Source organism: Muscardinus avellanarius (genome assembly GCF_963383645.1).
Source record: "Muscardinus avellanarius genome assembly, chromosome: 9".
NCBI lineage: Eukaryota > Metazoa > Chordata > Mammalia > Rodentia > Gliridae > Muscardinus > Muscardinus avellanarius.
The window spans coordinates 69,407,201-69,428,737 of NC_137795.1; the positions used below are offsets into that span (position 1 = coordinate 69,407,201).

A 21,537-nucleotide genomic window follows, 5' to 3' on the forward strand; every position below is an offset into this window, starting at 1 on the left:
ATAAAGAAAAGAAGATAGCATATTTCCATAATCCTAGCTTTTTGTATGCAGGCAGGCTCCAGCCAGTCCACCTGCCTGTTTCTGGTACTGCTGGGCCTAAGTGTATGCTAGTAATAGCAGCCCTCCTTCCTGTTGACATGTGGCTACTTGAGGGGGAGAAAGGAAGTGGTGGAGACCAAATTCTCATCTGTTTTGCCTGGACAGCTGGTATCGAAGAATATGCCTTTTATGATAGACCAAATGGGTTTCACAACCTGAATCCAGATTTAGATTGAGTTCCCTTCAGTAAGAGGATATGTCTTGCTGTGGCAGGCTTCCCCAAGTGGGGAGAGGTCCCTGTTGAACATCAGATCATCATGCTGTCTGTGGTCTTCCATTCACAAGAGAAAGGGAAGAAGGGGGCAGAACCATGCATAACAGGTCTTCTTAAACTCACCATCCCATAAACAGGAGTGTGGAGAAGGGCCTGGAGCAAATGTTCATGGAGTGGAAACCACCCCCCCACCATCAGACCCCCTTGGTCAAGCCTCCTCTGGGTGACTCAAGGAGGCTTTCAAGTTCCCCTCCATCCTTGGGAATTTCTCTCCTTTCCCCTTCTCTCATGCCCAGTGCTCATTCTCCACCACATTTCTCTTCTCCCTCCTCCCATCTTCACCCAGTAGAATGGGATCCTAACAAAGCGCTAATGAACTGCTTCTTTCTTATCTCCTTGCACAGCTCAAACATTGTTCAAATTTTATCCTAGAAAAGATGATGTACATATATTCCTCCGAAACAGGGATTGGAGAACTATCACTTGCCACCTGTTTTTGTAAATAAAATTGTATTGGAGCACAGCCACACTCATTAGTGTACATATTATCTGTGGCTGCTCTTGGCTACCATGGTGGAATGGTAGAGTTGTGACAGAGACCATATGGCCTGCAAAGCCTAAAATGTTTATTATCTGCCCTTTTAGGGGGAAAAATTGGCCAACTGCTATTCTAGAGACGAATTTCACTTCAGTCCTTTAAGTTCTGAAAGAGCTTTATTAGTATGTATGAGTAGCTTTTATCATTCACTCGTTCTAAATAAAAGCTACTTTTCTTACAAAGATGGTTATGGTATAAGAGGAATTTTTGACTCTTATAAAATTGTTTATAGCCTAACGAACTTCTGAGAAAATATCAAAGGAGATTGTGTGTTTGCTTTGAAAGACCAGAAGGAAGGACAGAGAATTGCTATCTTCCCAAGTATTTAGCATCACAAACTGGAAAGGGAAGAAAACAATCTGTAGGGTTTAGAGAGAAAAAAGGATTGAAGTAGAGTGGGATCAGGGATCCAACCTGCATAGGATCCTGCCTTCACAGCTCCCTTGCTCTTGACAGCCTGCTACACTTTGCTAACACAGACTGGGTTCCTCTGACCTCATCTCTTACTAACCGGAACCTTCTCCAGACCAGAGACCTGGGAGTTAAGAGATGAGTTCTGCCTACGGTGTGACTGCTTTAGTCCTGGGAGGCCTTGGGCAGGTCACTGAGTGCCCCTTGCCCCTCAGTGTTCATCAACCTGTCAACCCTGGGGAGTGGCTGGGGGTGTCTCACTGTGCCTGCCCAACAGTAACCAAACATAATATTTTCAGAAAGCTTTATGAAAAAGACAATTCTGTGAAAATGTCAGTGGTTTTTGTTATTTTTAATGACTGACTTGAAATGAAATTTTTAAACCCATCCAGCATATAAGTGAAATTTGATATTTGAAAACCAAAGTACTTTATTTCACATATATCATATCCATTTTTGTTTATTTTTCAAGAATATAACTTCTATGTAGATCACAGAATATATTGGAAAGAGAATTTACCATAATAAAATAATTCAATGGGAAAATTTTTAAAAATTATATTTCACTGTGACCTGTTCTTCTTGTTTGTTTAGCTTTATTTTGTGCCTCTGTTAATAGAGAAATTATCTTTCAGATGGAAGTTTTCCTTGTAATCAGTTATTGTCCTATCTGAGTCATCACTAGAGTCATCACTAGACCCAGTATTTTGGTAAAGAGTGATTTTGAATTGTTTCCAGGCAGATGTGTTGTGTGATGTCAAGAACACTGGCTGATAACCTTCTCTGGTGTGCAAGTAGTAGGGAGAAATTAAAAACATTTTGTGTGGATACATACCTTGAAATCAGAAAATGGCAAAGGAAACATAGTTTTGTGCTGGATGCTTTTAGCCAAATATTTAGCTACACAAATTTGTGTCGCTATGGGTAGAGTAATAATCATTTAAAAATAACTTTTTAAGCATAAATTGCTCTTCATTGTGAGTTATACATGTTTTCTTATTTTATTTTTTTTTTATTTTTATTTTTTGCGGGTCTGAGGATGGAACCCAGGGGCATTTCGACCTCTGAGCTACACCCCTTGCCCTATTTTTTATTTTTTATTTTGAAACAGGGTCTCACTAAGTTGCGGAGGGCCTCACTAAGTAGCTGGGACTGCCCATGAACCACAATCCTCCAGTCTCAGCCTCCCGAAAGCTGGGATTACAAGAGTGCACCACCACGCCTGGCTCTTACTGTTTTTGACATGTGCATTATGAAACACAGCCTTGACTTCATGGTATAGAGAATTTATATTACCTTGGCTGCTTATGTGACTGTGGTCTTATGACTATAACTAAGCTAACTTTGTTTTTTCTACCTATAATATTATTTCTCCGCCTATAAATTGAGGGTTGATTATTAATGATAATATCCCTAACTTTCAGAGAGAAGGGAGATTTTTCAAATCAAGTTCTTCTTGATGTGCCAGTAAGTGGTCAGTGTAAATAATCTCACTTAAAAAAATCAATCTAAACAGTTATTTGACACCCTACGTCACAAGAGTAGATTGATTAAAATTTCCACTTAACAACAATAAACCTTATTATATATGAAAATATCTCAAAACTTTCTAGTAGCTTTCCTTCAATATGGTTTTTTTAAAAATAATAACTCTTTCTATAATTTAATAAATCCTGCCATAGCCTTGGAACCTACTAACGATATGAAAATGATATCTATTAAATTTGTCTAATTTTCACATGTAAGTTTTAGAAAAAAGACATTACTGTATGTTTAGATATATTTTTATTAATTATCATTAAGTCTTTTGCTATGTACTTGTAGATGAGAAACTATAAAGAAAAACTCATTAATTTATTCAACTAATATTTATTTAACGCCCATTATGTGCTAGGCCGTTGCCCAACAATAATAATGTTGCAAACTGAGAACAAAGCTGATAGACCAGAATATGAATTGGCCTGTTTGGATTGTAAACATTTTGGGGAGTTAAATTATCTTAAGTAAATTTAGTTCTTGCTTCATGACTTTAAATTTAATAGGGTTTATTTAATCCTTTAAAATGTTCACAAGGATCTTCCTTGATTATAGCCATCGATAAACTTTTGTGATTCATATGGAAAAGTTTAGCTCAGCAAAAATTATCATGCTTTATCTTCAGTTAAGACTGGTAACCTTTTTTATATTAATAAATTTCTAACCCTTAATGTCAACCAAGCCATTTTTATGAATTTGGTAATCTTTTCTGGTGTGGACATTCCTAAGATGTCCTAATTTTATGGGAAGAACAATTTAAAAATTGCTAAATTACTCTCTGATTATGCTTCTAAAAAGTAGGCTACAGGATTATCTACCTATCTTATTAATCACCAGCCATTAGTAATAATTAATAAATTAAGTTAGGCCACTAATAAGTTAATTATGTTTATACTTTCCCAACTATATTTGTTTTTTCTTGTGTCCTTCAAGCTAGCCTAGTCACCAAGTTTATATAGTAATACAACCCACCCAGAAACCAGCCTTAGTAATCAAAATATTAGCTGAAGGCTAATTTAAGCATTTATTCATTGTTCTTTCTGCCGTAATGATTGTCTGGCATTTAGTTAATTATTTCATAGAATCATACATACCTTCTCCAAGGAAAATCCACAAAGACACAAACACTTATAAAGAGTAAACCTTATGAAAGACTAATTTAGAGGAAAGTCATTTCTATCATAAAGAATTTATATTTTAAAATAATTTTCTTTAAGTCATTCCTTTAAATTTATTTGAAATATGAATTGACGTACAAATGTGGATTTGTTTGATTTTTTTTAGAGTAAACCTATATAGAAGCCAGGCGTGGTGGCGCACGCTTGTAATCCCCGCACTTGGGAGGGAGAGACAGGAGGATCGTGCAGGTTCGAAGCCAGCCGCGCGCGCTGGCTTAGGAGACCCTGTTTCCAAATAAAAATGTAAAAATAGGTCTGGGAGTGTAGCCCGGAGGTATAAGGGCTTCCAGGAACCCCAGTACCACCCAAAAAAAAAAAAAAAAAAAAGAGTAAACCTATATAAAGCAGACTACCTCTGTTGTAGGTTGTATGTTTATATGCTTATGGATAATTTATATCCATAAGCTATTCTTAAAAATTAACTCATTTAAGGCCGGGCGTGGTGGCGCACGCTTGTAATCCCCGCGCTTGGGAGGCAGAGACAGGAGGATCACGCAGGTTCGAAGCCAGCCACGCGCTCTGGCTTAGGAGACCCTGTTTCCAAAATGAAAATGTAAAAATAGGTCTGGGAGTGTAGCCCGGAGGTAGAAGGGCTTCCAGGAACCCCAGTACCACCAAAAGAAAAAAAAAATTAACTCATTTACTTTATAAGGAAAAAAAAATAGTGGTTGCTTCCATGATGTGAAACATGAGAAGAAAAATACTTTAAACAAATAGAAGTCAATTTGGCCCAAATAGTAAAGTTTCTTACTTTCTGTCTTTTTTCCTCCATAGGAGATACAACAAATGCTCCTAGGGGTAAAACTTCAGAAGTAGAAGTCAGTCAACCTTTGGAGGTAAGTAAAACACAGTAAGAGTCCTTTTGGAGAGAAACTGAACCACCACAATTGCATATTTCTCTGAGGCTAAATAGTAACTTCAGTTCTTGATATACAAATATGTGCGTGGCTACCAAGAAATAGGTTATCTACTGAGAGTCAGTAGACATCAGTTATAGGGGAGGGAGTATGTTCCCAAGTGCCAATATTTTCATAGTGCTAGAAATGGAAACCTTCTGTTAAACAAAAAAGAGATTAAGAACCCTTAATTTAACACATCTGAAGTATTTAAGCGATTTTTTTAACACATTTGAATAGACAATATATGAACCTATAGAGAAAGGGTTGAAAATAACACATTCAGAGTTGTATTGCCTTAATGTTTCCAACACTCCTTGACAGTATTTTCTAGAAAGACTAGGGTATTAATTCATTTCACATGAGAAAACTATTTGCTCTTTCAGGGTACTTGAAAGTGTAGCTTGGATACTTTTTCAAACTATGTAGAAATATACTGTTATTTAACCTTTGAAATAATCATCTTTAATACTTGGGGAATGTTGAGTATAAGGGTGGAAGGGATATCTATGAATTTTGAAGTGTTCTGCATGGTGACACACCTCTGCTTATATTCTACTTGTTGCATGAGAGGGTACTGCTGTATACATCTAGAGTGAGATCAGAGACCTGGCCTGTTTGGTTTGCCAACAGTATCCCTAACACCTAGCACAGAGTAAATAGTCAAAAAGATCTGTCAAGTGAATAAATCAATACAACCCTGAGTTACAAGGGTAATTATAAGAAAGTAATATTTATCTTAAGAATGGGTTTTTATTTTTATATTGACATTTTTCACCATGAGCAAATGTTTTATAATCAAGAAAAATCTTAAAGGCATAAGAAATAAATTAATAAAGAGGAAGAAGAGAATCATCTTTCCCATAAAACTGGATTCATTCTTTTATTCATGAATACAACAAATGTTTTTTTTTTAATTTATTTTTTAAATTGGTGCATTGTAGTCATATATCAATCACATTGGAGTACAAGACTTGAGAGGATATACAAGCACACATCATCCAATTAGCCCTCCTCCAGCCCCCATCCCAATCCCTCCCCCTCCCTCCATCCCACACTTCTTTGGTGATTTACTTTGATACATTTGTTTATGTACCTCCTGCGTTTTAAAGAGGCTCCGTCCTCCAGTATTACATACCCTCTGATTGGTCACATTAGTTGCTTCACTATAGGGCCCTTTCTATAGCTCAACCTCTTCCTGTTGCCCTTTTCCTCCTAGTTATTGCTGATTAAGAGAAGCGTCTGATTTATATTTTCTGCGATATTTCTCTGTGCATGCTGCGTTGCAAGTACCGATCCCACTCTTGATGGTCCCAGTAGTGGCCTGGCTACTCAGTGGACTGATCCAGACCTCGCTGGCTCAAGCAGCGGCCTTGCCTCATTGGAGGCCCCAGTTCTGGTCTTGCTGGCCCCTGCACCAGTCTAACCCCTAAGCTGGCTTTGGTCCCGGCCTTGGAGGCCGTAGGAGTGAACTTGCCTCACGCCAGGCTCCGATGCTGGCCATTGGCCCCTGCACCGGCCTAACCCCTTGGCAGGATTCCAATCCCAGCCTCAGAGGCCCCAGCACCGGCCTAGCCTCACGGCAGGCTCCAATGCCGGCCTCGTTGGCCCCAGCACCGGCCTAACCCCTCGGCAGGTTCCATTCCCAGCCTAGGAGGCCCCAGCACTGGCCATGTCTCACGGCAGGCTCCGATGCTGGCCTCGCCTCACGGCAGGCTCCGATGCCAGCCGCGCTGGCCCCAGCACCGGTCTAGCCCTTCGCCAGGTTGTTATCCTAGCCTCGGAGGCCCCAGTACCGGCCTTGCTTCACGGCAGGATCCAATGCCGGCCTCGCTGGCCCCAGCACCGGCCTAACCCCTCGGCAGGCTCTTATCCCAGCCTCGGAGGTCCCAGTACCGGCCTTGCCTCACGGCAGGCTCCGATGCCGGCCTCGCTGGCCCCAGCACTGGCCTAACTCCTCAGCAGGCTCTTATCCTGGCCTCGGAGGCCCCAGTACCGGCCTTGCCTCAAGGCAGGCTGCAATCACGCCCTCAGAGGCTCCAGCACCGGCCTTGCCTCATGGCAGGCTCCAATCCCGGCCTCAGAGGCCCCAGCACCAGCCTAACCCTTCGGCAGGCTCTTATCCTGGCCTCGGAGGCCCCAGTACCGGCCTTGCCTCAAGTCAGGCTCCGATCCCGGCCTCGGAGGCCCCAGCAACGGCCTTGCCTTTCGGCAGGCTCCGAAGCCAGCTTCGCTGGCCCCAGCACCGGCCTAACCCCTCGGCAGGCTCTTATCCTGGCCTCAGAGGCCCCAGCACTGGCCATGCCTCAAGGCAGGCTCCGATCCCGGCCTAGGAGGCTCCAGTACTGGCCATGCCTCACGGCAGGCTGCGATGCCGGCCTCGGAGGCCCCAGTACCGGCCTAATCCCTCAGCAGGCTCTTATCCCGGCCTCGGAGGCCCCAGCACCGGCCTTGCCTCACGGCAGGCTCTGATGCCAGCCTCGCTGGCCCCAGCACTGGCCTAACCCTCAGCAGGCTCTTATCCTGGCCTCAGAGGCCCCAGTACCGGCCTTGCCTCATGGCAGGCTCCGATGCGAGCCTCGCTGACCCCAGCACCGGCCTAACCCCTCGGCAGGCTATTATCCTGGCCTAGGAGGCCCCAGTACCAGCCTTGCCTAATGGCAGGCTCCGATGCCGGCCTCGCTGGCCCCAGCACCGGCCTAACCCCTCAGCTGATTCCGGACCCGACCTCGGAGGCCCAGCTCAAGCCTTGCCTCGTGGCAGGCTCCAATGCCAGCCTCGCTGGCCCCAGCATCGGTCTAACCCCTCGGCAGGTTCCAATCCCGGCCATGGAGGCCTCAGTAGTGGCCTTGCCTCACAGCAAGCTCCGATGTCGGCCACTGGCCCTGGCGCCCGCCTAACCCCTCAGCAGGTTCCCATCACTGTCTCTGTGGTTATTATTTCAAAGGTTCCAGGTGTAATGTATCAGATCTCTGCCTCCCCTGAGTATTGGCCACTGGCATTGCCACTGCCTCCACCGTTTCAAATCCTTCCCAGGCTCTTTTTCCACTCTGAATGTTGTCCAGTGTTCCTAAGCATGCGTGATGATAGCATTCGACATTTGGTGTAATTTCTCCAAAAAAATAAAGTTGGTAGGATCCGGTTTCTGCTTCTCCTGAATACAAGTCTCCACCACCATCACGGAGAACTCTTTCAACACTGCATTTCTCCTTGGTCTCCGCTAAACTCTCTCCTTACAGGTGATGTCTGAGATTCTTAACAATATAGAGAAATAGCAGTCCTCTTTCACTGTGAATTTTTCCATAAGTTCCAGTGCATTTAGATAAGTTTTGTCTGCATCTCCAGTGTCCTGGCATCCATAATGGCTTTCTTACCTCCTCTCTGATATTTTTCTTTATCTTTTTCTGTTCTGGGCCCGGTTTCTCCAGGGGTCTGGTGTGCTACTCGCAGTTCAGCCCGGGGCCCAGGGTCCCGCGACCCGGGCCCGGCTGGTGTGCGCCGCGCGCGACCCCCGCCCAGAACCCAGCATCTTACTGGGCCCGGTTTCTCCAGGGGTCTGGTGTGGTACTTGCAATTTGGCCTGGGGCCCAGAATCCCGCGACCCGGGCCCCATCTGGCATGCCCCACGTGCGACCCCCGCCCAGAATCCAACAAATGTTTTATTAAGTACTGACTATACTAAAGTCACCGTGCAAAGATGTGAGCATGTAGTGATAAAAGCAAGAGATCCAAGGCCAAAGAAAAATGTCCAGTTTATACGTTGAAAGAACTTGATCTTTTTCACGTATTTAAATGTATGGTCATGAGTAGCATCTTTGATGGGAAATAAAAGTTGATGTATTTATGATGTGAAAAATACCTCTCAGATGGCTCAGAAATCATCAGTGATGTACTTGAGTTTAATTGCAGTGTCTTACTCCATTTAGTCAGGTATAAGAAAATATTAGTCAGGTGAAGTGGCACACCTGTAATCCCAGTACACGGGAGGCTGAGACAGGAGCATCACAGTTTCAAAGCCAGCCTTGACAATTTAGCAAGGCTCCCGACAATGTAGCAAGAATAGGGCTGGGATGAGCTATATCAGAGGTAACCCTCAGAGGTATGCCCATGGGTTCAGTTCCCAGCACCAAACAAACAAAATAAATAAATGAATAAATAAAACAGGAAGGAAAGGAGTTTATAAACAAGAGAAACTTATTTGTCAGTGTTCAGTAGGCTAGAAAGCCCAAGTTCAAGGTGCAGACAGATTTGGTGTCTGCTTAGGGCCAGCTTTTGACTTATAAATGGTGCCTTTTAATTGGATCCTCACATGGAATTCTGGTCCCTTTAGTTCTTTATTTGGAAACTCATCACATTCAGGAGGCTTCTACCCTCACATCCTAAAAGCTTTACCTCTTACATCACCTTGAGAAACAGGGATGCTGCAAAAGAGACCATAGGGTTAAGTCACAGTATAAGAGCATAATAAAAATACTTTTAGATATTGTATATGTTTCGTCACAGAAAAGCCTGATAGGCATTTATTTTGACTTTAAGCCTCCTCTCCTTTAAAAATACAAGCTGAGCTGGCTGTGATAGCACAAGCTTGTAATCCCATTACTTGGGAGGCTGAGACAAGAGGATCGCAGATTCACAGGTAGCCTCAGCAACTTGTGAGGCCCTCTGCAACTTAATGCGACTCTGTTTCAAAATATAGAATAAAATAGAGCTGGGGGTATAGCTCAGAGGTAGGATGCTCCTGGGTTCCATCCCTAGTACCATAAAAAAAAAAAGCTGGGTATAGTGGTGGGAGGTTAAAACAGGAGGATCATAGGTTCAATAGATAGCAACCTACCAAGGACCTCTGCAACTTAGTGAGACCCTGGTTCAAAATTAAAAATAAAGCTGGGCGTGGTGGCGCACACTTGTAATCCAGGCATTTGGGAGGCTGAGACAGGAGGATCACCTTTGCAAATCAGTGAAACCCTGTTTCAGAATAAAGAATGTAAAAATAGGCCTCGGGGTGTAGCTCAGAGGTAGAATGTTCCTGTGTTCCATCCCCAGTGCCACAAACAAACAAACAAACAAACAAACAAACACATAGGACTGGGAGAGTAGTTCAGAGGTCGAATGCCTCTGCGTTCAATTCTCAGTTCCATAAATAAATAAATAACAAATAAAAACACAAACATGAAAATATTCTATACACTTTCTACCCCACCCCATACCTTTATGCAGTTGAAATGATTTTATCCAGTCTCATGTCTTTAAATTCTGTGTAGTGTCTCATGACTCCGAAAATTTAACTCTACCTAGACCTCTTCCCTGAGTTCTAGACTGTACATCCAACTGCATACATTTTGTCAGTTTCTGAGCAGTTCAGCCCTTACTTAACTTCAGAAGAACTGTTGGTTCTTGGCCCTACCGCCCTGAAGGTCCTCTCTGTCCAAGCTTCCGTCATCTCTGTTTAATCACCACCGTCTGTATAGTAGTTTCAAACTGAAACCCCTGAAGCACTCCTGGCTTCTCCCTCTCACACTCCATATCCAGTCATCAGCAAGCCTTGTCCTCTTATCTCACTTTTTCTCAGCATGGGCACTGTTAGAATAGTCCAAGCCACTACTTTTACCAGGACTCTGCCTCCATCCCTTCTCCTCCCCAGATACCCATTCTCTGTGTAGCAGAAAGAAATGTCAGATTTCACCACTGCTTGGCTTACAATCTGTCAGGAGAACACACTTAATTTTCTTGCAGTGGGCAAGAGGAGCTCTGTGCTTTCCCCAGTTTTAATTTCTCATCCCACTCCACATACCAGCCACCTTCCTGTCCCTTCATGCTAAGCTCTTCTTCCTCCAGCCCTTGTATTTGCTAGCCCCTCTTTTTAGCCCTAGCCACACTTGGCCCTTTATCATTCAAATGTCACTTCTCAGGACTACTTCTGCTAAGTGCCCCTCCCCCACTTGCCCTCACACAACCTTGTTTACTGTCTTCATTCTGTTTATCACTATCTTATTCATTTGTTTGCTATCTACCTCCCTGAGTCGAATGAAAACAGACTTCATATGTCCAGATTAGTATCTGGCACATAGAAAGTGCTCCATAAGTACTTACTAGCTCATGATTTAGGTTTTATTTAATGTCATCCTCCATCCGCAAATTGAAGGCAGAAGCGTCATTTTGACTCCTTCTGTCCTCTCATCAAATCTAGTAAAGTCCTCTTGATTCTGTCTACTGAATGCCTTTTAAATAGGGTTTCTCCTACCCCATCTAAGTGTTAATCTGTTCATTAGACTATTATTAGATGAGCAGTTTCTTTCCCAAATCTCTTTCTAAAAAAGAACAGCACAGTACTTGGGAGGCTGAGATAGGAGGATCCTGCAGATTCAAAGCCAGCCTCAGCTCCTTAGTGAGCCTCTGAACAACTTAGACCCTATTTCCAAACAAAATAGAGTGTAGTCCAGAGGTAGAAGTCCCCTGGGATCCATCCCCAGTTCCACAAAAAAATAAAATAAAAAGATCAGTAGGTTTTGTTGCATTTATACCTCCCAAATGCCTTGAAACCTACAGAATAAAACCTAAACCCTAGTAATCAACTTTTTTTTTCTTTTATTATTTCACTTTAATGCAAGTTCCTGGAAGGTGGGAACTACACCTTCATTACCTTTATGGCCTCAGCAACTTTCATACTGTTAGACACATGTGGTAGAGCATAAATGCCCCATCAATGATTTCTGAATGATCATATGAGTAACTGAGTGATCCTTTTAGGAGTAAATCTCTTCACTAAGTTCTCTTTTCCACTTTACACTATAAACACACAGTTAAATCTATTCTTATTGTAAAAAATAATGTTTTTCTTATACTTGTTTGGAGCTATCCATTAAGAAAATATTTTTGGCATTCTTACTGCATTAGTGAGGAAGAATTCAATGATTTCAGTTAGTTTTTGTACCAGTATTAGGAAATGGCCTAAAGGAAGATTTGAAAAAGAAGTTTTTGGTTATTAAAATATATATCGGTTTATAGAAAATGGAGTACAGACCTGTAAAAGGGAAGGGCTGGTAGGGCTTGGTATTGCCAGGAGTCAGGTAGCTATTATAATGCAAAGTACCGTTGCTAAAAGTAATTAGCAAGTGGATAGAGGACTGGGACCTAGGACTTTCACATTCTAAAAACAGGTTTGCATAATAAAATGATATCTAGCAAGGAGTTAAGGCTTCCCCAAGAGTATGAGAGGAGGGGATTGACCTTTGTGAAAGGAGAGCATATATCACATGGCCCTTGACCATGTGAATCATTGTGGTTTGAACGATGAAACCTAGGTTAGGCAGGAAGTTAAGGGGCAGAATTGCATCTAGGTCTTAGGATTACTTAGTAGAGCAAGATGGAGGACTATATATAAAAGGCTGTCTTATATTTTATATTCCGGTGACTTCGTTCTGGCCACCCCCTACCCCTGTGCTATCCAGGAATTCTTACTGCATTAGTGACGAAGAATTCAATGATTTCAGTTAGTTTTTGTACCAGAATTGGGAAATGGCCTAAAGAAAGATTCGAAAAAGGAGTTTTTGGTTATTAAAATATATATCGGGATAACATGGGGCTATAACTATCTTCTGTATTTCTATCTTTTTTTTTTTTTTTTTTTTTTGGTACTAGGAGTGGAAACCAGAGGCTTTCTATACTCCCAGACCTATTTTTTTTATATTTTATTTGGAAACAGGGTCTCACTAAGTTGCTGAGCGCCTCACTAAGTAGCTGGGGCTGACTTCAAACCTTTGGGATCCTCCTGTCTCAGCCTCCCAAGCACGGGGATTACAAGCGTGCGCCACCACACCAGGCTTCTATCTTTTTAACAAAAAATCATTTAAGTCTTCAGCAAGACTCCAGACTACTACATATCTATCCTTAGTCTGGACAAGGACTCAACAGTTACGGGAATAATCTCCGGGAGCCTAACAGAGTTCCCCCCAAAACCATAATAGTTCCAACTGTAACGTTTTTAAGATGTGTATCGTCTGATTCAGGAATTATAATTATTGTACTAGCAGGAAGAGTCTCATTATTTTAATGCTTTAGGACTATACAAGAAAAGTAGAAATATCATTTATAGTGAGAACATAGTTAAATTAGTAGGGGTTCCATAAAGCTTAAAAATAACATTTGTAGCTGCCAAAATATAACTCATCTTTCTCAGTACCCTTTAGAAAAGTTGGCTTTAGCATAGCAAAATAAGCTTTTTGGTGAATTCAGATAAACATATAAATTGCTTGCCAGGAACCATGTTAAAAATGGGAGTGGGGACGATATAAAAAGATATTAGACTCAGGGTGTATGACTTATAGATCCAGGAATTTTCAATTAATGGAAAATTAGAAAATTCAGTTTTACTAGGATATAAAGCAGAATAATATAAGTTCTTTAAACTAATAACTACCATGATAGCCAAGAGATTTCAATGATGGAAGAAGTAACATTAGGGAAATAAACAAAACTACTTAGATGAGCATTAAGCTATGAATAATTTTTTCTAATTACTTATATAATTAATTTTTATGTGTTAAAGTAGGTTCCTGGGGAATAAAGGACATTTTAGAAATACAGAAGCAAATTATATGATGAAAATGCTTTATACGTGTTAATCTCAATGAAAGATAATAAAGTACTAAATAATAAAATGAAAATAGTTTAGCTTATTCTATAATATATTTTTAATGGCATATAAAATATTTTGTTAAGTACTCTGATATTTTTCCTTACACTTTATAACCCAAGTAAATTTATTTATTTATTTATTTATTTATTTGGTGGTACTGGGGTTCCTGGAAGCCCTTGTACCTCCAGGCTACACTTCCAGACCTATTTTTTACATTTTCATTTTGGAAACAGGGTCTCCTAAGCCAGCGTGCGCGGCGGGCTTCGAACCTGCGCGATCCTCCTGTCTCTGCCTCCAAAGCGCGGGGATTACAAGCGTGCGCCACCACGCCCGGCTAGCCCAAGTAAATTTAAAAATTGCATTCTTCTGGTCTAATTTCTAAATCTCCGATCCATCTCGAGTTGATTCCTGTGCACAGTGAGAGGTAAGGATTTAGTTCTATCTTTCTCCCAGAACCATTTGTTGAAAAGGCTGTCTTTTCTCCAGCTATAAGTTTGGCTCCTTTGTCAAAGATTCATTGACTATAGGTGTGTGAGTTTGTTTCTGTATCTTCTATTCTGTTACATTGTTCTGTATGCCTATTGTTGTGCCAATACCATGCTGTTTTTACTACTACTGCTCTGTAGTATAATTTGAAGTCAGGGATTGTGATGCCAGGAGGCAATAAGAACCTGCATGGTTTTTATTGGTGAGGATTGCTTTGGCTATTCTGGGTCTTTTTTTTTTTTTCCATATAAAATTCATGACTTATTTTTATAGGTCTATGAAGAATGCCATTGGTATTTTGATAGGAATTGCATTGAATATGTAGATAACTTTTGGTATAATGGCCATTTTTATGATATTTATTCTGCCTATCCAGGAGCAAGGGAGATCTTTCCATCTTCCAAGGTCGTCATCAATTTCTTTCTTTAATGTATTATAGGTTTCACTGTAGAGGTCTTTTCCATCTTTGTCTATGTTTAATCCTAGTATTTTATTGGTTTTGAGGTTATAGTGAATGGAATCGTTTTATTTCTTTTCATTATGGATTCATTGTTGGCATATAGAAAAGCAAGTGATTTCTTTAGATTTATTTTATATCCTACAACTTTGCTGAATTGGTTAATCAGCTTCAGTAGTCTTTTAGCTGAGTTCTTTGCCTCTTCTAGATAAAGGATCATGTTATCTGCAAACAAGGATAGTTTTAATTCCTCTCTTCTATTTGAATTTATTTGATATCCTTCTCTTGTCTTATTGCTGTGGTAAGAGTCTCAAGGACTATATTGAAAAGGAGAGGTGATAATGGGCATCCTTGTCTTGTTCCTGATTTTAAAGGGAATTCTTGCAGTTTTTCTCCATTCAATATGATGTTGGCTTTGGGCTTATTGTATATAGCCTTAATGGTGTTGAAATATGTTCCTTCTATTCAATTTTCTGCAGTGTTTTTAACATAAATGGGTGTTGGATTTTGTTGAATGTTTTTTCAGCATCTATTGATATAATCATGTGGTTTTTGTTCTCAGTTCTATTTATGTGGTGAATAACATGTATTGATTGGCATATGTTGAACCAGCCTTGCTTTTCTGGGATGAAACCAACTTGGTCATGTTTATCTCTTGGTATGGTTTTGAATGTGTATAGCTAATATTTTCTTTAGAATTTTTGCATCTATGTTCATCAAGGATATTGGTCTCTAATTTTCTTTTCTTGAGGTATCTTTATTTGGTTTTGGTATTCATGTGATACTGGCTTTGTAGAAGGAATTTGGGAGAATTCCATCTCTTTTGATTTCCTGGAACAAGTTGTGAAGTATTGGTATTAGTTTTTTACTGAAGGTTTTGTAGAATTCAGCTCTGACGTTATTAGAAGAGGTCATAGGCTCAACATTCCAACATATAGGCACAGGCAGTAACTTTCTCAACAAGACCTCCAAAATGCAGGAAATTAAAGCAAGAATTAACAAGTGGGATGGCATCAAACTAAAGGTTTCTGCTCATTAATGAATACCATCAACAACCTAAAGAGAAAGCCTACAGAATGAGATAAGATCTTTACCAGCCACCACTCTATTGATAGAGGGCTAATATCCAGAATATACAGAGCTCAAAAGACTCTACACTAGCAAAACAAATAACCCAACCAAGAAATGGGCAGATGAATTGAATAGACACTTCACACACAAAAAAAGATACAAATGGCCAATAGATACTTGAAAAAATGTTCAATATCATTAGCCATCAGGGAGATGCAAATCAAAACTACACTGAGATTCCATCTAATCCCAATCAGAGTGGCAAGCATAAAGAAGTCAAATAGCAACAAATGCTGGTGAGGATGTGGGGAAAGAGGAACTCTTTTATACTGTTGGTGGGAATGCAAACTAGTTCAGCCACTATGGACATCAGTGTGGAGATTCCTTAGAAAACTGGGATGGATCCACAATATAATCCAGCCTCTCCTGGGTACCTTTCCAAAGGGGTTGAAATCAGAGAACTGCAGTAACATATGTATATCCATGTTCATAGCAGCACAATTCGTAATAGCCAAATAATGGAACCAATCTAGGTCTTCATCAACAGAGGAATGGATTACAAAATTATGGGAAATACACACAATGGAATTCTATTCGGCTATAAAGAAGAACAAAATCATGTCTTTTGCAAGAAAATGGAAAGACCTGGAGAACATTATGTTAAGTGAGATCAGCCAAACACAGAGAGAGAAAGGACATATGTTTTCTCTAATATGCCCAATCTAGGGAGTATTGGGGATATCAGAGGGACTTCAGATAATGGAGGGAAACCTCAGCAAAGCTAGAATGGAAGAGTAGGAGAGGAAGAAAGCTGAGGTTGATTAATGGAGGAGCTACATTCGAATATGTGTAAAAGTATGAATGTTGCATGATCAACCTGGACACTCATTGTTGGGAGGGGGAAAGGGGAAGCAGGGGGGGGTCACCAAGCACTGTCTGAATATATGCCATTTTCAATATGACCCACATAAAAATAAAAAATTGCATTCCTTATCTGAGTATATTTCTCTACATAATAGAAATTTTAACACCTAGGTGAGAGAGAATTTGGAAAAAGAGATCTGTGAATCAGGTTGATTTTTGTAGAGCTGGACTGTGAAGAATATCAATGAAAAGTAGCATATTTATTTACATTAAGTAATTAGTGGGATCTTGTGAATTTGGCAATAATTATAGTATTTATTCCAGGAGATCATAATTTCTCAGTATTTCTTGAAGGATTTTCTCCTTTTTACTTCCCCTCCAAAAGTAATTTGGGATTTCCTTCAACAGTGACTCAAATTGGGTAATATTATTCCTACATTGTTGTTTTCTGTGGCTGAGACTAAGATATCAACTCCTTAAATAGGGTCACTTAAAGGAACAACTATGTAGTCAGGCATCAAAATGTAACTATTCTCAAATTATGCATTAGTCCCTGTTTTAAGAGCCATTGGTAACTTGTAGCAGAGTTCACCATATTTTTGGTGTTTATAGTATGAACTCTCATAAATCCATATTTGGGCTTATTAAAATTAAAGTCATTAGATTCTGATACTTAAAGGAAAATTATAATTTGAACTCATTATCCAATTGGAGGATTATCCACATCCTTCTTTTTTTCTTATTGCCCTTCTGGGTAGATTCTGATAGTGAGTTGTAATGATGTTGCAGCTACTTACTGCCTTCTGCTAATCTAGGAGCCTATTGCAGCTCATGGGAATGAACCCACAGATTCAGAGGGGGCCTGGTTTTGAGTTTTTGCCATTATGACTCATCTCTTAAGAGAATAAACATAAGTACACTAGTAGTCAATGTCACTAATTTCTACTTTTCAGTCCTAAAAATATAATGTTTTGTATTGTAAAAATACATATTAACTACCAGTTAACTAGGTGACTGATTTTTTTTTTTTGGTTTGTTTATTTTATACGTGTGTTTGGGAGTCCTGAATATATGTTTTAGTTTTTAATATAACCACATCCAGCTTGAGTGACTATAAATTTTAACCTAGCTTTAGCAAATAGTTTGCTTAAGTGTTTATTGGATTTAAATTTCTTATTTTGATAACACAAAAACAATTTTTAAAATTTTCACTTACTTTTGCTCTTCAGGATTGAGGAATATTTTTATTTACTTGCTGGCCTAAAGATAATAAAACACAAAATCAGGCCAATAAAAACTCCCCACAAAACCATAATTCCATTTGTGTATTTATCTTGAGTGATAACTAATTCACATATGCATATGGAGCCACATATAAAATAATAACTAACAGATGGCATAGCTGCAAAGTAGGATTTATAAAGATTATTATCAGCTGGTGGTATTGAGATGCTCCTGTGGTTATACTGACAGAAGACACAAAAATTATTTATAGTAATAAACTTTGGCACTAATATCCCCTCCACTTCTGTTAACCAAAGTAGCTTATTGCATATTTAATATAAATTTCTTAATGAGGACCTAAAACAATCTTACGGCCAATTTGTACTAGGAAATTTAATAGACAACAGTTGCAAAACCTGTAATTAAGGTAGTAGTAGTAATAACAAAAACTGTTTTGCTAATATTGGTAACTGCATGATATTAGAATCCCTGGGATTCTAAAGTATAGTAAGGTTTTGGGAGACTTTTCTTTGTTTAGTTTATACAGGTCATTTCAAGCACACTTCTCAATTTGGTTACACAATGGTCTCTTTTTATTGCACTTGTAAACAAAAGCTGGTGTTCTTTTGAACTAGGTAGATATAAAGCTGCAGGGTATATTTGTAAGTAGTTGAGCTACATGTAGAATTCATAGATCAGCAATTGAGAGAAATTGATTTTTAAAATTGAATGTTTAAAAGATTTTATTTTTACCTGACAAATACTACTTATATGTATTTATTGAGTACAGTATGGTACTTTGATGTTTTACCAAGTTGGAGTGCTTGAATTATGCTGATTAATGTATCTGTCAACTTGCATAAGTATTTTTTTGTTTTGAAATCATTCAAAACCCACCCTTTTATAGTACCAATTCAGTGCAGTAGTCAGTAAAGCTTTGTCCTGTGTAACTGAAACTTTGTACCCTTTGGTCAGCTTTTCTGAGATATGCATATGGATTAAATGCAGTTTTTCTTTTGGTGTGTTTTCATACTTCCCTTATGTCCTTTCACAGAACTATAGGAGCCTCTAGACTTTATAGAGGCTAATTTCCTTCTTGCTGTTATCCCAGATATTTATTAAAACAATGAAATATTCTTGAGCTTTGTGAATTCCATATGCTGTAGACTGGTCACCACTCCTTAAAGAAGAGAATAAAATTAGCCCATTAAAAACTTGGTCTGTTGTGTGGGAAAGAACTGGGATAATATGGTATAGGAAAGTGGAGATTGAAGGGGGCAAGTGTCAAAAATAATTACAAATATGGTAAACATTCATCCACTGGATTTCAGAATTTGGGTTTTAATAATTTTAGCATTACACAAGATATAAATTTAAAGTGTTTGGGGATACAGAGATTAGCATGAAACTGTTTACTGTCACAAGATACTTATAGTCCAGATACAGATATAATTGATATTGATACTGAAGGCAATTTAAATTGGTACAACCGTTTTTGGAAAGCATTTTGGCAATCAGTATTATGAGCTAAAAAGACATTAATATACTTTGACAGTAATCTACTTTTAGGATTCTATTCTAAGAAATCTTGTCCTTTGAGCATAAAATTTGTGGATACAAGTTTTATGCTCAAATATTCCATATTAACTCAGTGAAATATTTTTCAGTTTTCATAAATTATATTGATGATACAATTTCAATAAAAGATAGGATAATTTGTTTTATAATTTAGGTTAAAATATGATACAAAATTTATGCAGTATGACTTATATGTAAAAAACTAAAGAGATGATATAATACATAAATATACTAAAAGTAGTTACAATTTTGAGATGATATATATGTTAAATAATTCTTTCCACTGTTCTGATTTTCCAACTTGTCTCTAATAAATGTATCTAGTCTTTTAAATTATAACAGTATTAGAGGTAAGAAATCAATGTATTGAGTCAGAGAGTTTTTGCTTAATAGAAGAACTATTTTGTATGATAATAAAATAATAAAACAGTCAATTTATGGAGGGTGATATTTAAGGAGATAATTTTGGCACTTTTCTGCCTGGCTCATTTAAGTTTAAGATCTCTTAATTAGTTGATCACAGAGCACCACATCTGATCACATTTTGTCAAAACATCTGCCCCCTCTCAACCAGGGACTTTCCAACAGGGAGAAGAGCAAGGTGACTTGGAGGTTATTCTTTATACCTTATTAAAAATACCAAAGCCCAAACTTTTCTTATTATTTTTACCCTATTGTTAGTGCTCTTATATTGCTTTTAAAAGCATACCCCCTCCAACACAGTCATACATACACACAAACACCAAAAGGTTGTGGGCTACTGATTTTTTAATTTTTTTAAATTTTTTTTTTTTTTTTGGTAGTGGTACTGGGGTTCCTGGAAGCCCTTCTACCTCCAGGCTACACTCCCAGACCTATTTTTATATTTTTATTTGGAAACAGGGTCTCCTAAGCCAGTGCGCATGGCTGGCTTCGAACCTGCCCGATCCTCCTGTCTCTGCCTCTCAAGCGCCGGGATTACAAGCGTGCGCCACCACGCCCGGCTTGGGCTACTGATTTTAACATGTATTTGTCTGAAAAATTTCACTTCCTCCTTTATATCTGTGATGCTTAGTCTCAGTTTGAAGATATTTTTACTTTTATAATAATTACCTTGTAAGAATATAATTTTATCAGGGAAATTCACTAAGTAGCTGAGGCTGTCCGCCAACTGCTGTCCTCCTAAATGTCAGTACCTTTGGTCCTTTTTTTGTTTCTTCTAATATAAAACTCTTTCAAGTCTCTTTTTTTTTTCAAAATGGAGCACATTTAGTTAAATAGTAAATTTTATTCTGTGATGTGTTTTGATCTGTGTGTGTTTTGATCTTATGCAAGATCAAAATACCTATTTGGAAGAAGATCCTATAAAATATATTTCTCCAACATTTTTCTGATTTTCTAGACCCTATAATAGAGTAAATAGTACTCTTTTGCTGGACTCTTCTGCTCATTAAATATGTAATTTAGGGCATGTTCCTATGCTTTTTTGCAACTTTAATTCTTAGTCTATGAAGTAGGTGGGTTTGATAGCATGTCTGAGATTTCTCACTCCCAGAAGTCAAGGCTGTTTATCTCTTTGGAAAGTGAGTTGACGTTTTGCCACCAAATGCTGAACTTTTTTTTTTATAGTGCTGGGGACCTCACACATGCTGGCAAGTGCTTTGCAACTGGAACAATCCCACCAGTCTCCAAATGTCACTCTTTACACTTCTGCTTTTATTGGGTCAGGGACTGGAGAGATAAGGAACTGCTCCACAAGGAGATTTTAAGCATCGATTAATCAAGCTGTTTGTTTATTAGGAAAGAATAATCCAAATAGTCCTTATTGACAAATAGGAAGACTACAAAAATCACTTCAAGGATCTTTGCTCTCACTAACAAAGTCTGTTTTGGGAAATGATAAGTTCAACCACTGATAAAGAATAATTAAAAAACACTCATTCTTAAGTCCATAGAGTCTTAAGTTTTATATTTGAACATCAGAGAGCATAGATTATTTGCCCCAAACACTGAAGAGGTGAATTAACCTAAAACCTGCTTATCAGGTTTGTAAAGGTCTTTTCCATAACCTCAGATTTGTACATTTTTGCTACCACTACATCTGTTTCCTAATTTCAGATTTGCTGGGGAAAAATTATAATTGAAAGGTCATAATTCTGGTGCTTTCTTCTGGCTTCCATTGGGGCTAATGAGCACATTGAAACATAATGTTGATTCACTCCAGCCAGTAGGCCAAACCATTTGAGGTGTATGAGAGCTGCCCCTGTTTCCATCCAAAATGCACATATGGCGTGGGCAAGGCAGTAATGTG

At 39.1% G+C, this 21,537-nt stretch overlaps 1 protein-coding gene across 1 annotated transcript in view; it reads left to right on the forward strand.

Annotated features, from left to right (window-relative positions):
• The window catches only part of UMAD1 (UBAP1-MVB12-associated (UMA) domain containing 1), a gene marked incomplete at both ends in the record, with an annotated part of 197,001 nt that overhangs the window by 124,416 nt on the left and 51,048 nt on the right, over positions 1–21,537 (forward strand). The window contains one exon of the mRNA XM_080700833.1: positions 4,811–4,872. Coding sequence (XP_080556959.1) covers positions 4,811–4,872 — 62 coding nt within the window. The remainder of the gene's footprint in view (positions 1–4,810; positions 4,873–21,537) is intronic.